Source organism: Stegodyphus dumicola, chromosome X2, assembly GCF_044657685.1.
Source record: "Stegodyphus dumicola isolate Sdum_Otavi_A_Nest chromosome X2, ASM4465768v1".
In the NCBI taxonomy this organism is placed as follows: domain Eukaryota; kingdom Metazoa; phylum Arthropoda; class Arachnida; order Araneae; family Eresidae; genus Stegodyphus; species Stegodyphus dumicola.
In genome coordinates this window covers 174,061,602-174,079,154 of record NC_140781.1, presented here as the reverse complement: position 1 = coordinate 174,079,154, position 17,553 = coordinate 174,061,602, and the positions used below count along the sequence as shown (strand labels likewise).

The 17,553-nt window shown below is 33.5% G+C and overlaps 1 protein-coding gene across 2 annotated transcripts in view; it reads right to left on the bottom strand.

Annotated features, from left to right (window-relative positions):
* The window catches only part of LOC118199665 (glycerol-3-phosphate acyltransferase 3-like), a 138,782-nt gene that overhangs the window by 36,817 nt on the left and 84,412 nt on the right, over positions 1–17,553 (bottom strand). For both annotated transcript variants that reach the window (XM_085809728.1, XM_035371564.2), the window contains exons 9-10: positions 6,088–6,181; positions 5,788–5,903 (exon numbers count right to left, since the gene is read on the bottom strand). In XM_085809728.1, the coding sequence (XP_085665854.1) occupies positions 5,788–5,903; positions 6,088–6,181 (210 nt within the window). The remainder of the gene's footprint in view (positions 1–5,787; positions 5,904–6,087; positions 6,182–17,553) is intronic.

Below are 17,553 nucleotides of genomic sequence, written 5' to 3'. Positions count from 1 at the left end.
TCAAGTTAGAGGCACATTACCGAGTTATGCGAATGATGTAAAATGTGCACCTCTCCAATGCATGTTGAAGGAGATAAAAAGGAAGGAACCTGTAGAATGTTCAATTTCCGTGCTGTTATTTCTGCTAGGGAAATCATAAAAAATTTGTTCTTATCTCAGAGGATGTGTGTAATAGCAGAGAATCCCAAGCCAACATCAACAGAGGCAGTTCCAGCAAACAGACAATTTTAGGAGGGGCGTGGCGATTGGACTGAGAAGGACATGTTGGTCCATATGGCAAATCTCAGCTGACACACACCTGAACGTGTCCAATGTGCACCGACTGTAGTGATGATAATTGGAACACGGAAATGCGGCAAGTTCGAGGGGTGCCTCTGCAGCCAAAGTGACTCGAGGGGTGCCTCTGCAGCCAGCCTGCAAGCCACTTCTACCTCCCTTCTGCAGCATGTTCAAGACACCCTGGATGTTCCCATATCGATTAGAACCATTTGCTGTCAATTGGTGGCTAGTGGCCTGCACTTGTGGTGTCCATTAAAAAGACTTTCATTGACCTCAAGATGCAACGTCTGCAATTGTGCCAGGCTCGAGCGATGTGGATGATGAAATGGCACCAGGTTGTGTTCTCAGATGAGTCATGCTTCTGTTTCACAAAGGATGATCGCCACTTAGAAGTGTAGCATCGATGTGGAGACAGGTCCAATCCGGCAGCAATCGTGGAATGCCCCACGGCACAACAACGCAGTATCATGTTTAACAGCGCAATTGCATACGATTGGAGGTCACCTCTAGTTTGTACTCAGGGTATTATAACGACCCAATGATACATGGATGATGTACTGTGGCCAGTGACACTTCCCTACCTTCCGGGAGTGCTCAGTGCCCTTTATCAGGAGGACAATGCCCAAATACACACTGCTCGCATCAGCCAATGTGGTCTACCAGATGTACAGATGCTTCCCTTGTCACCATTCTCTCCTGATCTCTCATCAATCGAACACATTTGGGACGTGATTGGACACCATTTGCAGACCCTGCCATTGCCACGTTTAGAAGAGGAACTGTGGCAAATGGTTGACAAGGAATAGAGAGCCATTCCTCAGGACGCCATCTGTAGTCTCTTTGTATCTAGATGTGTTACTTCCTTTATCACCATCCAAAGTTGATAGATTTCATTCTAAACTAAGCTAAAACCTACTGAGCCAATGCTGTTCTCGCTCTGTATTATGTATATCAGCTTGAAATAAAGATCGCTTATTGTACGTTGCTGTCTTTTTCCCTTTTCGCCGAGTTTCATAACTTTCTGGCCACTTCTTTTGGATGTTGCATTTTTAATGCCGGGTAGTGTATCATTCGGTATGCTTGCTGAAATTTATTAAAAAATTAGTCCAACTTTGTAGATCTACATTGTACTGCACTTGAAACTATAGAACAATACATGCTATGAGAAGGAAAGATTAAATACAAGGAATTCTTAATTCAAAATTTCTGTTAGTTAAAAAAAAAAAAAAGGTAGTCGCAAAAAAATCTGAGCTAAAAGTATATGATTTCTGAAGTACTTTCAATGATTCCAACACTCCTACTAGTTTCTACAGGATGAAATTAACTAGTTCATTGCCATGAAAGGCATTCCTTTTTAGTTCACTAAAAAATCTGTCTCAATTAGAACAATTCAAAATTGTCACAGTTCATTCTTTTGGTTTCATGAATCACAATTTCAACTAGAGCATTACATGATAAAGCTATGAGCTTTATGAACTTATAAAAGCAGAACAAGTTTCTAAAGATATCAATCAGCATTCTTCACATTTATTTCTGTATAATTATTCTCAGCAATTTAATTTTCTACTTCCAATAAGAAAAATAAATGTAGTCACTTATATATTCAACCAATGCCATCTTGAAAATCATCTGTTAGAATACAATTTTGAGTTTATATTCTAATTCCTGATGCCTTCACCCACAACATGTACACTCAGAAAAGATTTTAGACTAATTTTTTGTTCAGAACTATATATGATTGGCTTTGCATCTTTTTAAAGGAGAATTTTTTGTACTGAATTACACTTTTGCAGTATTTTATAAACGCTTCAAAACCATAAAAATAACACTTTCTGACATCTTCTTAATGATTTTCTACATATGCCTTCATTTAAAAAAACTAAAAATCTTAGGATTTTACTTGTTGGATAATCGGATAAAGCATAAAAAAAATTTTTTGAATGATTTTCACCTGAAATTTTCAAAGTGAAATTCAGTTTTTTGGCAAATTTTCGAAAATTGTTCCATTTTTGGACAACATGACTCTACTCTTAAAATTTCAACATCTAAAAATTATCAGTTCTAAAGCTTTGAGATTTTTAAAGATTATAAAACAAAGGTCTTCACTCCCTTTTAAAACAAGAATGACAAAAAAAAAATATTAATTGTGATGTTTTCTACATTAAAAAAAAATATGCTGCACTGTGACCTTAAGCAGAAGGGAAAACATTGGTTCTTCAGGAAAACACAATTTGAAGTTACCATTACCTGCCATATTAATTTTTGTGCACATTATTCTTAGCACAGTAAAATCACAAGAATGACTTAAATTAAGAGTCGGACAGCAAAGACAGGATAGAAAATGTACAATAATAATGCATTAGAGAAATGGAAAGAACGTAAGTATAGTGCCAAAAAATACATACATTAATAATATATTTAATTTTTTATCAGAGATTATATACATAAATGTTAACATTAAGTTAGAAATCACATTTTATCAAAGAGATGTAAATAATAACAGAATTGATGGAAATAAAGAGTGGATATTCATTGTTAAAAATTATATAATAACAGAATTGATGGAAATAACGAGTGGATATTCAATGTTAAAAATTATCTTTCAATTGAACAGTTGATTAATAATATGTGACTGAGACTACAAAGAAAATAAAGCAATTTTTTTAATAAAAAAATGTTTCATGTAAAATTTATATTTAATGAATTAAAAGGAGAAAATTTATAATTTAGTATAATAGAAACATGATAAAAGATAATTTTCTTCACAGAATTTATCTGCAATTTTACATCACAAATAATTTTAAGTGTGGGCACCCAAATTATGAAATCTAATCATTGAATCGCATTGCCAAAAGTACAGGCTAATATCTTTATAAATTGATTAAGGATGCCCCACTATTATTATTCATGATATAAAATTGCACATGAATTTTGTAAAGATAAAATATCTTGTCCCCATTAAACTATATGATAATTTCTTATATCACTATATATTTTATGTGTTTTAAATAAGAGCTTATTTTATAAAACTTTTTATTTTTTAATTACAATCAAACTGGTGAAACAGAGATTTACTAACACACAGCTAAAAAATATCGTTTCAGCTTGCATCTTTTGGCTCATGCCATGGTGTACGCATTTTAGATAGAAAGATAAACCAAACTTAAAAAATCTCACAGTTCAAACTTAAATGATGTCACAGGTAGTAAATATTTTGAAATATGTTTAATCAACTTTTGAAAAAAAAAGTAGTTAAATCTTGTTAATGTTATCTAAAAAGTAAGTTAATATCTAATCTATCAGTTAGTTACTACTATTTGTCAGTTATAGTTAAAATTACAAAAACAGTTAATATCTAACAGGGTTCATAGCCACATTTTAGTTCAAAAAATAAGCACCTATAAGCACTTTTCAAGCACATTTTAAGAAGAAAAATAAGCACCTATCTAATTACATTATACACAACTGCATAACTTCAAAAATTAGACTCGTAATTTAAAATATGAGAAATGCAGTATTTATTAAGAGAGAATAAGCATGGGGGACAAGAGAATAAGCATGGGCAGAGAAAGGGGGAACCTCAACCATGGAAAATAATTACTTTTTTAAAATTTTAAATAACAGTTCAATTTACAGAACTAGTTTACAATAAGAGGAAAAAAAAACTATGCACAACTAAACTATATTACAAGATTTAATGATGAAATTTCAGTTCAAAATAGAGGAAATAAATAATAATAAGGCATATTTATTCTATTCGCTTGGAACTTAATAATAAATGCAATTTATTTTTCCACTCATATTGATATTTAACTAATTTAAATCTAAATTCTGAACATTTTCTAAATTTTCATCGTATATCAGTTTTCCCTTAACAGATATTGCAAGCAAAGTAATTTAAGTAAAAAAAGAGGAACATTTCTGAAATCAGAAGACAGAAATTTGCTTCGTGCAGTCATCCTTTAACAGTAAAAGCTTAACTACCCGCATACTTGAAAATTGGCGAATATTCGGACGGTCGAGCGTAACTTGAAAAAGAGGAGCGGAGGGGGGGGATAGACTGTAGCCGTTCTTTAGATTTTTCCGCTAAATAAATGCTTTTGACATTTCGATATGTGCATCATATAAAAACAAACCAACGGAACAGAAAAATATTCTGCTTAGCAAGCACAGTAAAACTCTTTTAAGTGTTCATAAACAAATCTCGGACCGAACATCAAACTTAATTATCTCTGCAAAATATCACAAATGTTATTGCGCAATATGTGCGCTGTAATTCTTCCCTACATGATATTATGCAATTGGATTCAACAGCTGCCGATATTGGGAGAATAAAGAACTAAATCAAGGAAAAGAAAGAGACTTGGGGTGTTTTTCATTCTAATTTTCAACAGACTGCGTTAAATTTCCGGAATAGAATCATTCTTCGCTTGGGTTGGTAGACCGCAAAACTTTTAGTCTTATTCAGTCCAGATTGGAAAGTGACTGACAAAAAAAAAAAAAAAAAAAAAAAAGTCCGTTGCTTGTTTTGCAACGAACTGTAACAGTCTCAATATTCGTGATTTTGCGGAGAAAGGGGAGAACCTCCCGACCTTCATACTGTATAATGTATTGGCCAAAAAATGAAATTATTTTGACTATTCGATTACTTTCCCTTTATTTATGTCATTCCGAATATTATTAATTAGAAAGCTAATCTGTGTTAAAACACAACCATTTTTGGAAGTTTACTATACTTCAGCAGTTACTGCAACTATGTTATTATAAACATTCATACATAAGCTCATAATATAAGCATAACGATCATAATATCATAATAAAATTGAATATGAACTGACCAAGCGGAACGAGAATGCAAATTATTAAGATATTTATAGAAATTCAAACGTGTGTAGTATTTGGGTAGGAGGAAAAGAATGCCAAATGTACTGGAATTTTCTACTGCTTTCGCAATTCTTTGACCAACAGAACGACGGGCACCTGTCTGTACTCTCTGTGCACACCAGAGGTTATGTTAATGCAGAGAAAGGGGGAAAAGCTATTTCCGGGAGTATGATTCACAATCTGACATTCCATATTAGGAAGAAAAGTTGTTTATTTAGTCTTGTCTTTGGTACGGGGAAAAATTGTGCATTCATTTAAAAAAAAGCACTAAAAGCAAAAAAATAAGGGCTTTAAAGAAAAAGTAAGCACCTATAAGGGCCTTTATATTTTATTTTCAAGTATAAGGACTTATAAGCACTTATAAGGACCGCTTCGAACCCTGTCTAAGAAACAAAATAGCTCGAGCATGGCATCGCAAAAAAATTCTAATATTCATTCTTATTTACTTTAGAGGTGAAAAATTTTGCATTGACAACAATGAATTAATAAAGGAAAATATGCAGCCCTTTCTTAACAGAATACTTGTTTGTTTAGCTCTTTAATTAAATACGATAAAAAAAACATTTAAATTAGATTTCTTTCATAAATCCTTCAAAACTAAAAATCTACATTTTTTTAAACAACCTTCTTGTGACAAGTGCTCTGTCTTTCATTTCAAATCGCTCAAACCACACATGAGAAGTAGCACGTGCAAGGGCCCTCTGAAGAATTCCTAAAAAGCCTCCTTGCTTTTGCCCAACCTTAAAGAAAAATATCAACAAACTTTATACAAATAGAGATGACGAAAATCTCAAATTTCTTAGTTTCTTTTAATAACTTATGAAAAATTTTAATATTTCCAACATTCAGTTCCTTCTTAAATCATATGAATAATGTACAGTTTTTAAAGAGTTAAATTATCTCCCTACATAAATTTATACATACCAGTGCGTAGCAGTTGTCACAAGCAAGTATCACCACATCAATAGGAGAAGTGTGATTGGCAACGCATATTCCCCCTCCTTTAGCTCTATTTTCCCTAAAACATGATAAATTTGTTCAGATTGCACATAAATCAACTGCAATAAATATGAAATATACCAGCTGATGAGGAGAAAATTAGAAATATAAACAATGCTAGAATAAATTTTAAAAAATCTTCAATCAGCTAGTAGGAATAAAAGTATTTTTTTTTAAATCATAATAGGAATACTGCTTATAATTTTTTTAAGTAAAGTTGGAATATCTTGGTACTTTTTGATTAACAAGGTACCACATGGAACAAAATTAAATGTTGGAATGAAACCTAACTAGAGATAGGAATGGCAATCCAAACAATATATGTAACTTCATTAAAAGACTAGTCTTTTTTTATTAAATCTAAGAAACACAGACATATAGAAACTCACACATAAGAATATATGCAATTATTTTAATCTACATGTGTAAAGTAATTCATGCCTGTACAATTGTGAAGTCAACATGCAGTTGACAGAATTCTGCCAACATGAGCTAAACCAAATACTTAATCAGAAATGGAATGCAACTGCCAAAGCAACATCTGCTTTCAACCCCCCTTTTTCTTCACAAAATGATCTTTCATCGCCCCATTTTTGTGCTCCTCTTGTACCATAATATATTTCATTTTGTAGTTTTCTGAAAGGATGTATCTTTTAGTATTGATGATAACTTTGTCTTGGAAGAGTTTAGATGAGATTATCCATCATTTGGCAATTGCCAAATTGTGCAATCCTTAAAGATAATTTATTTTTAATTAAATCAGCACTTAAAAAAATCTTCTGAATATGCTGAAAGGAAAATTATTGGATTCGCCACTCTTACTAATAATGACATTATTGCACAGGCAATTAAAATGAAAAAAAAAAAAAAATGAACAATGTAATACTCAGGCCCACAAAATGCTAAAACTGTTACTTTGCTTCTAATGGTAGAATTTAGAAAAGATATGATAAACTTTTTAACATTCTCACTTAGGCAACAAAAGGAAACTAATATAATATGGTAATACATAGCCTGTTTCAGGAAATATCTGTGGCAGAAGTTTAATCTGCACCTAAAAAAAAAGTACAACAGAAAATGATGGAATGAGACATTACTTGATTATGATACAGTCCCATAGTTACCTGCTTACACTGATGATTTGCCAATAAAAACTTGCTATATTTATGTTACTCATGAAGCAAATCACTAGCTATATGCAGCCAGCTCTTTTAACTACAGAAAATAGAATTTTAGGTAAATTACTGATGTTTTGCTTTGTTAATTGCATGGCCTTTCTTGTTATTCATCTAGCATATCTCATTTATAAATTTTACTTACTTATTATTAAAAAACTTTAAATCACTTTTATACAAACAAATACAGTTAAAAGTCGTTAATTTGGACACCCATAATCCGGAATGATCTATAATTCGGACCTCAAACCTACAAAATTTCTGCGAATGCGTCGCTTTGACGTTTATGCGTGCGTGTAAGACCTTTACGGCTGCAAATATACGTGTGCGCAAGCGCATAATACGTTTACGAATGCGCGTTTAACGTATAATGGACTGTATAAGCTAAGTTAAAATTATCCAATTCAGTTAATGTTGCAGATTGTGTTGTTCCTTAATCTTCAAATTGGATCCGGCTTATTATTTTTTGCAGACTGTTACAGCAATTTTATAAAAGTAAGCTTAACTTTCGATTATATCAAATAGAAGTTCCGATATATATTTGCTAATATGTAAAGGATCTAAAGCGAAAGTATGTTTCGAAATCCAAAATATGTTTATCAATTTCACGCTGCTCAGCGGGGGGAATGCTGCGACGCGCAATGAATTGGAATTTGATCTGTCAGCATTACCCTTGTCGGTACTTACGTATTATCGCAACCAGGTTGACGCTTTTTGTAAGTTTGAGTAAAAAAGTATGAATAGAAAGAAAATGTACATTTATTAATTACAGATAATTTTTAATACAGTTTTTTATATTATTTTGTTTTAAAATATAAAATAGCAATTAAACCCTTCCGGTTTCGAATTTGAACAAGTTGCAGAATTATTTTTTCGGCGGAAATCTTTTGGCTATTGCTTTTAGCACTGATTGAAAACCGTATTCGCCATAACCATGTACACGTCGACTTATTTTTACTTAAAAAAACATCCCAGAATTGCACAAAAATGGCATTGCGCACACTCTTCACTATATCCATGTACACTGCTATTTTCTCATAAATTACAAAAATTTGCACGAAAATGCAGGAAAATTTTGTGAATCTCCACATGCTCTTTTTACAAAACTACATATAACACATAGGGTTGCCGTAAGTAGGGTCGCCAAATTTTGCAATTTATGCGAATTTTGGCCTGGTTGCGTTAATATGTAAGTACCTCCTTATCTTCAGGGTAGATGTTTTTATTGTATTTGGCTTATAATTCCTTACTAAATGTAGTATTTCATTTCGATGTACTCCATCTTTGATATGATTTAAATCAAGTTCCTCGTCATTATAATTCACTTCCGATAGTGAAGAAAGTGACAGAGAGGTTATTGAAAATGAAAACATTTCAATTGACAAATTAGTCGGTATTCTCGACACAGCAATTATAGGTCTTGAACAGCGGAACTTTGTAACCAAACAAGAAATTATGTCTGTTTAATAGAATTAAAGAGAAAGTATTGTCACATGAATGAAGCAACTTAAACAAACTTACATTAAAAGAAATGTTTAATAAAGTAAACAAATAAATATTAAGCTTTTTCTTTTAGTATATTTTGATACCCTTTAGATCATAATTGTTCTTTATTTCATAAATTTTGGATTCATATTTTTAATTTTGTAATTTCTGCATGCCATTTTGCCATATTTAAACTGATGATCTATAATCCAGAAAAATCGATAATTCGGAATCGCCGAAGTCCCAACGAGTCCGGATTAACGACTTTTGACTGTATTATGAAATCATAAAAAGAATGCAAAAGTACTGTAGAGACATTAGGTATATTTTTGGAAGCAGAAGAGGTGAAAAATGAGCAACGCCCTCACCGGGAATCAAACCACGGACCTCTGGAATATGCGTCCAGCATGCAGACCACTACACTACGAAGGCATGCTAAGAAGGCGGGAGAAATACCTTATACACTCATGTCCATAAATTAAGGATAATGCAAAATCAGGCAAAGGAAGAGTTAGAAGCAAAACAAATTTGACTTATTTGTAAAGCTTATTTATTAAACAAAAGGTAAAGAGCAAAAAAGGATGCTATATGTTTGATATTATTAAAAAATTAGGGATTTTTTCTCCCTGGAGCAAATTACAAAAAAATCCTATTTACAAAAAACCAATATTACATGGTTGGTATGATTGTTAATACATTGTATGTCTCAAAGACGATGCAATATAGTCCGTACAACGCCTAGGCATGCTGAGTATCAAATTATCGATCTGATCTTGGGGGATATTACACCACTCAAAAAGCAATGCTCTCCGAAGTTCCGGTAGACATGTAGTAGGAGGTTGAATTGCTGCAACTCGTCGACCAAGCATATCCTACACGTGCTCTACTGGATTCAAGTCCGGTGAGAATGCTGGCCAGTCCATACGGGTGATATCCTCTGATTGAAGGCATTGGCTTACGACGTTTGCACGGTGAGGACGGGCGTTGTCATCCATAAACACAAATTGTACGCCCATGGTGCCCCGAAACAAACGTACATGTTGATCCAGAATGACGTCCCGATAGATTTGGCTTGTCATGGTTCCAATTTGAACATGCAGGTCAGTTCTGGAACCCAGAATAATTCCACCCCAAACGAGCACTCCTGCACCACCGTAATGGTGTCGTTCAATGATGTTTTCTTGGTGGTAACGGGTATCTGGAGCTCTCCATATGAAAGTCCAGCAAGAATCAGACTGCAAGCTAAACCTGGACTCGTCGGAAAACATCACACAAGCCCACTGTTGCAGTGTCCACAGTGCATGCTCTCTACTCCAGGCTAACCGCAGGCGACAGCGAGTTGCAGTAAGTGGAATGCATAGCATATAGACCAATCTGCCCTAAGCGTCTGTACACGGTCTGCCTTGAAATTGTCATACCAGTGGCTGAAGAGACAGGTCTGAGGCTGTGCTCCGCCTGTTTCTTTTGGCAGTAACTGCCAAATACCGGTCTTCATTCGCCGTTGTAACTCTGGGGCGACCTGTGCTGTAACGTCTACTCACATTACCATCATTATGAAATTGTTACCAAAGCCTGGAGATGACACTCTGGGCAATTCCAAGTTCGTCTGATACTTCCAGTTGGGTACGCCCACATTCCACACGGCCGATAATTCTACCACGTAAAAAATCATCCAAATGCGTCCTTTGTGTCATAACTATTTGGTTATTGCACTGAAATGCTTATAAAGCGCCTGCAAACAATTTTACTTCTTTGCCTGTATTCCTCATATATCACTCTCTTACACTCTCATCATTGTGACATACCATCGGTGTCATCTGGTTACTTCCTGAAATTTGCATATGATTCTTGAAGATGTGTGTAGTGATTTTACATGTGATATATTTATTTTAGAATTCGATTTCCGCGTGACTCCAAATTATCCTTAATTTATGGACATGAGTGTAGTATAAATACCCTCCAACATTTAAAACGGAATACATATATGAGTTAAGATATGATTAAATTAGATGGCTATTGGTAATGCTAAAGTTGAGCATGAAAGTAAAAATGTAAAAAATAGGGGTGGACAGTTCTTTGATCAATGAAATCAAGAACTTGTGTTTTTCAGGTCTCAGATATGGAATTTAAGACTTATATAAGATTTATACAGAGAGTTGTTCTAACATATGCATTTTGACCCAAAATCGGGCTTTATCTGAAACAATATACCAATTCTTTTCCAAATTTTGATTCTACACCTCAAGTTATGGCAAAGTGCACGGTTTATACTAGCAGTATCACCTAGCAGTATTTAACACTCACAATTTTAACTCTGCAACATTTATTAAATTTCGTTATATTTAATACCACTTTTTTAATTACAGTTACTTATTTTTTCTTGCATAATTTGAAATTGAGATTCATTGCACATAAACTCATGCATTTTTCCCCCAATTTAAAAAATTAATTTTTTTAAATAATTTTTAAAAAATCTTTTGAATTATAAACCATAACATTTTTATCATCATTTTAAAGTAGCTATATTTATAGCCATAGCTGAAAAAATTAGAGATTTTTATTCAATAAATTCAAACGTATACGTGAATTTATATATTGTGATATATATATGTATATACATAATGATTTTAAAATGCGTAGGTAAAGGTACTGGAACTTTTAACAGCTTACAATATTGCGTAGAAGACTGAGAAGACCATAATGGCTGAAGGTAGGGCTGAGTGGAAAAGCATGATGATGAATTTAGCACAACCGAGCTTGACGAATCTCAATTTTTACGCATATTAAATAATTTTTTTTTTTTTTTTTTTTTTTTTGCGGAAAAAATATTTTATAGTTGAATACAATAAGTTCCATTTTAAAGTATGACGTTATCTTAGGCAAATAAGCAGCTGCGTAGAACAGCAGTGTCTTGTCAACAGAGGAGCGTAAGCGAAAGAGGGAAGAATGTTGCAGTACTTCAGAGGAAGAAGGGAGGGAGTTGGAAAAGTTTTAGTTCCAAGTTTTGGTTTACAATTAATTTGATTGGACAAGAGGTATCTGCAGTACGTAACATACAAAAATCTGGAATTTGGCAGAAAAGGTGAAATTAGGGGGAGATCACCAAATTTAGAATGTTAATTTTGAGGTCACCAATTATTTTTTTTAACAACTATCGTGTTTTGTTACATCTTACATATTTAAAGCAACTATTGTATTTTGTTATATATCACATATATATATACATTATTTATATGTGAATTTATGCATGAAATTTGGCATCTTTGTTATAAGTGATAATACTGCCAAATATGGCTGATGTGTTTTTGTTATAATCTTCAATGAATTGCCACGGTTATTTTTAACCTTAAACTTCCAAATATACTTTTGAGAATTATTTATGTGGAATTTCTTTATTCTATTTTTATTAATAATACATGATATATATTTATTAATAATATTTTAAGCAATTTTTTTACGTTACAAGAAATAAGAAATCCAATTTTTAATTCTTCCTCTCTTAACCCCTTAACTGCCGCGGGCGTATATATACGCCTTGCTCAGCCGATGCGTTAACTGCCCCAGGCGTATATATACGTCCTTCCAAACTGCTATCATTTGCTTTGCGCTGCTACACCTAAAATTATTCGCAAAGTTAACGCATCGGCTGCGCATCTGGGGCAGTTAACGCATCGGCTGAGCAAGGCGTATATATACGCCCGCGGCAGTTAAAGGGTTAAAAAGCAAATTTTTACCTCTGCCCTGTTACCATCTGCTATTTTAATTTCTTTTAAATCAAATTTTTGATAACTGAGACTATTGGCTTAATAAAATTTTAAAAGTAATTGATTAATAAAAATGATTAAGTTTCTTAAAATATAAAACCTACTGTATCAAAACATTCTAATTCAATAAAATTTCAAAATTTTGTGATCTGAAATTATATCAGTTAATGATAAATGAATTAAACTTGCTTTATTGCATAATTAATTTTAATTACTATTTCTATCTCAAAATGTTACACATCAAAGAATTCATAACAGTAAATACAAGGTGGTTCAAATATTACTGGAATTGTTGCTGTCACAAACCAATACCCAAGCACAGCACTGTGTGTCTTTAGGGTCAGTACAGCCACTATGTCTGCCTTAACTTCCATGCAGATTAGAACTTCCTCAGCTGTGCCTTGCAGTCAGAACAGTGGTAAACAAACACTAGCTTCCTTAGAGCATAGAGTAACTAAAGCATTGCGATCAAATTTCTGATTCGAAAACTGTCCAGTCATCTAAAATTTTGAGAGACGCAGTTTAAGAAGCACAGAATGGGCATGAGCATCTCTCTAGAACCTATGCATTTGCGCGGTGTAAATGCTTTGTTGAGGGATGAAAGTGCATCAACCTGACAAACACTGATCGTGTGAATGCAGTATTTAAGAAAGTAGGTCTATTATCAAAGAACTTGCATCAGTGCTTTCACTCAGTGTTAGTATTGTAGAAATCATTCTAAAAAAGTGTGCACTATGACAAAGTATATGTCCGGAGGATTCCATGCAAGTAAACACATGATAACAAAGTGATGCATGTGCAGACTGCCAGTTCTCGCCAGTCCAGCAGCTTGCATTTTGGAAGTCTACACCGACCATCAATGAAGTAGGTCTACTAATTCATTTCCTTTTTCCAAGCTTAAATTCCACTTTGAAGGCATGCAGTTATGCACAACATCCCTCATCATCAGTGCTTAGGAGCGGATTCACAACCAAATGAAAGACTCCTAAAGAAAAGGGCATAAAAATGCTTTCAGAGCAGCAGTAAAAATGTATCAACTCAGGGGGTGGTGTACATTAGTGGGCGACATTTTAACTTTTTCCTTCAAAGTAGAGGTTTCAGTTAAAAAAATATCAGCTCTTGTCATATTTGAATAACCTTGTATTCCAAAAATATTGCAACTTTTTTCAATGATGCCAGTTCCTGAATTAATATTCTAACAGCGCTTCTTAAACTGCAGGTTGCAATCCCAAAAAAGGTTGCAAGGAGAAATGTTGAGGTCACGAAAATGTAGTGTAAATATATGAATTTAAAGAAACGTTAGTTGCAATCCCTTTATTAATTTATTACATTTTCTATGCAGCACAATTGTAAAATCATAATGCTAGCGAAACTGAGTTATTGAAAAATATCTCTTAAGTGCATCATCATAGCAATTTCAGCATACATCATATTTCTCAGCCTATAAGATGCACTGTGATTTATCAGTTTAGAATTCACAAGAAAACAGTTAGAACGGGCAGAAAAAGATCAAAGCATATATTTTAATAATAACACTTTATACCACAAAAATGGAAACAATTAGCAGTGATTATTCATCATTGAGTTCCAGAAATTTGTCATCACTGCTGCGAGAATCATATATGCGGTTATTTTGCCCCAAGGTTGTCACTGCTGCTGGATTTGTTACTTTCCTCATATACAATATCATCTTCATTTTCATTTATCCCATTGTTAATGCCATACTTTTTAAAAGATTTTATGATAGTTTCACTTCCTGCTAGAACTTCTTTACCCACCCATGAGCACTGAAAATGACAGTTTCATTTTCTCCATAGGTGTGATATCATGATTTGGTGCCTCAATCCACTTTATCTACTGCACATCATTTACAAATTCCTTGAACAGTTTATTGACTAAAACATACAGAGGCTGCAGTTGAGAAGTCACTTCAAGAATGATAGCAAGATGCATCTTCAGCTCAACTGCAAGGATTTTTGCTGATTCCATTATATGGGCCTTAAACTGATCACATACAAATAAAAATTATTTCTTCCAGTCCATCTGGGCATCTACACCACATCTGTGACTAAAGCTTCATACCCTTTCCATCCATCCATCCATCATCTGAGATGAATATCAACATAAATTCTATGTGGAATTACATATTAAGGCTTATTGTTTACAGAATAGAGGGAATTTTAAGCTGTCAGTACAACATGCAAGAACAGGAGTACAGTGTGGCTTCTCATTACCAAAAGTCTTCATCATTACTGTCATAACATTTTTAATGTCCTCTATTCTATTTGACGGCACATCAAACATCCAAGGGTACCCTCATCTATGTTTCCTATTTGTTCTATCTCAAAACACATCAAGTTTATGATGCATTTTTAGAATTCTACAATATTTGTTTCATATTCAAGTGGCACTTTTTGTGCTATTGCAGTTCTGGTACTCATGCATTGACCATTTCTCTTCATGAATCTCTCACACCATGATGTTGTCCAAGAGAAATCGGCAATAGACATATCCATTGCTAATTTTCTCGATTCAATTATTATTTTTACAACAGTGAACTCTTTCTGTGATTTATTATCCAGCTCTTAACATGTTTCACAAGCTTCGGTCATTTAGGAGCACATAAACATAAAGTTCTCTTACTCCTACCTGTATTCACTAAATCATCTTCTGCATCCTCTATTCTCATATCATTTTCTCAGTCAGAGATGGGTTGAAACATGTTTCAGCTGCTCTCTTTCCATGCTCTCAAGCATAATTCATGACTTTAAGTTTAAATCCAGTACTGTACAGCAATCTTCCCTCTTTATAACCCTTGAGGGTACTCTAATTTTAACTTTTTATGCAAGTTTCTCTTTGTTAACACTTTGCGGCACAGTGTCTGGTCTAGGCACACCTAAAAATTTCATTCTGCACACAGAGAAAAATTGAATGAAAAAGGATTTATAGGTTACTCTAAACCTTCTTTATTTATAGTAGATGGCAGTTCAACAAAAAACAATCTATATATTTTAGCCATGTTTAGTTTTTTTAAGATATTCATTTTTCAAAGAAATCTTCCATATCTCTTTTAGGGTATAAAAAGAATTGTTTAAAGGGAAATTTCTATGTTTTGTTTTGGCTGTATGCTAATCTCCTTATTCTATATTAGTTTTAAATTTTTACCTTGAAATCTTGTCTAAAATCAAACGGCAAACCCTAGGTGTGCCCAAACTGGGCTCACCGATAATCTAGGACCAACTGAGAGTCTGTATTCTTTGTTTCTTCGCATTTCATCGGTCAGTTCATTGACAACAATGCTCGTTTCAGCACGCGTTTCGAAGCTGTATTCAATCAGTATGCCACTTTGGGCACACCCACAGAATTAAAACCATAAGTGCTATCTTCACAAAATTTTACCTGTGTACTCCCCTAGGCCTAATTAGACTGCCTACCTTTTTTTTTTTTTTTTTTTATCAAAACTCTGACTTTAAAAGGTAAAGTGTCGGAAAGGGTTAAAGCAGTTATGAACAGTAAACAGAAAGGAACATATTACACACTGAAATACATTATCATGCCACTTAAGTTTGACTGCCTGTAGACTCTGAGTTTATTGCCCCAGATTCCAATGCACCAATCACTGAAACACTTTCAATTTCAGGAAATAGAAATTGGCAAACCAGAAGAACTCTTTTATTTTAAAGCACCAAACATGATGCAAACAAACAAAAGTGTGTTGTGTAGACATGGCAGCACCCAGAAATTGTTGCTTGCATTTTAAAATGTAATAATAAAGAATATTATCATTTTCAAATTAAGTTGGGCTAAAGTGAGTGACAGCACAAAAACGTTCAATGGTTTTGAAAATGAAATTCCTTCCATACTGCTCATGTGATTGGTTGCTGTGGTTTGTAATATGTCTTGTTATTGATGTGGCATAATTTCGAGTAAAAAATAGTGCTATTCACATTTAAGAATTCACATTTAATATGCAAATTACTTAGCCAGAACCTATTACAATTTGATGCGTTTCATAACAATGACTCATCTGAAAGAAGCTCTGCATTGCCCGTAAATAAGTGCTATGAAAGTTTATTTTTCTAAACTACTTTCAGCATCATAGTCCACGATCTAACATGCGAGATGAAACTAAACTACATTACCTTACATATTTACAATTTACTTGGGAATTTTTTTAAGAAGTGTTGTCAAATCTATTAAAATTTTACTGCTTTCTACTGGATCAAAACAATGTTATTAAGGACATTGGTGATAAAAGGAAACTGTTTGCTATGTCTGATGTGGGAAAAACATTTAATAGCATTTTTTCTGGCAAATGAGCTTGCATTTTAGAGAAAAACGTTATACCCTCAGCTCATAAGATGCAGGCTGAATTTAAGGCACATTTTGGTATAAAAAATATGCTTCTTATGGGACAGGAAATATGGTAATTTATCTCAGAATCAAAATATACCACAATAGCAGAGTACATAACATCCAGTGTCAAAATGATGTGCCAAGAATAAGGTTGACACTGCTGTAACTTAGTGCAATGATAATGGTTTTCCAGTATAGTTGTCATTTGTTGCTATTTCATGGTAATAAATATGTACATTGCAAGAACAGTAAAGCATTGTATTTTACTGCTTTATTCAACTAAAGTTGGTATTTATTTTAATACAGTGTAAAGTCTTTAATTCAGACGTCCATAATCCGGAATGATATATAATCCGGACCTCAAAGCTACATACTTTCTGCGCATGCGTAAACGCATAATGTGCATGTGCATATGCGTTTACGCGTGCACATATGCACTTACACATGTGCATAATACGTTTACGCATGCGCGTTTAATGTATAACGGACGGTATAAGCTAGGCTAAAATTATCTAATTATGTATTTCAGTTAATATTGCAGATTGCGTTGTTCCTTAATCTTCTAATTGGATCCGGCTTATTTTTTGCAGACTGTTAGAGCAATTTTATAA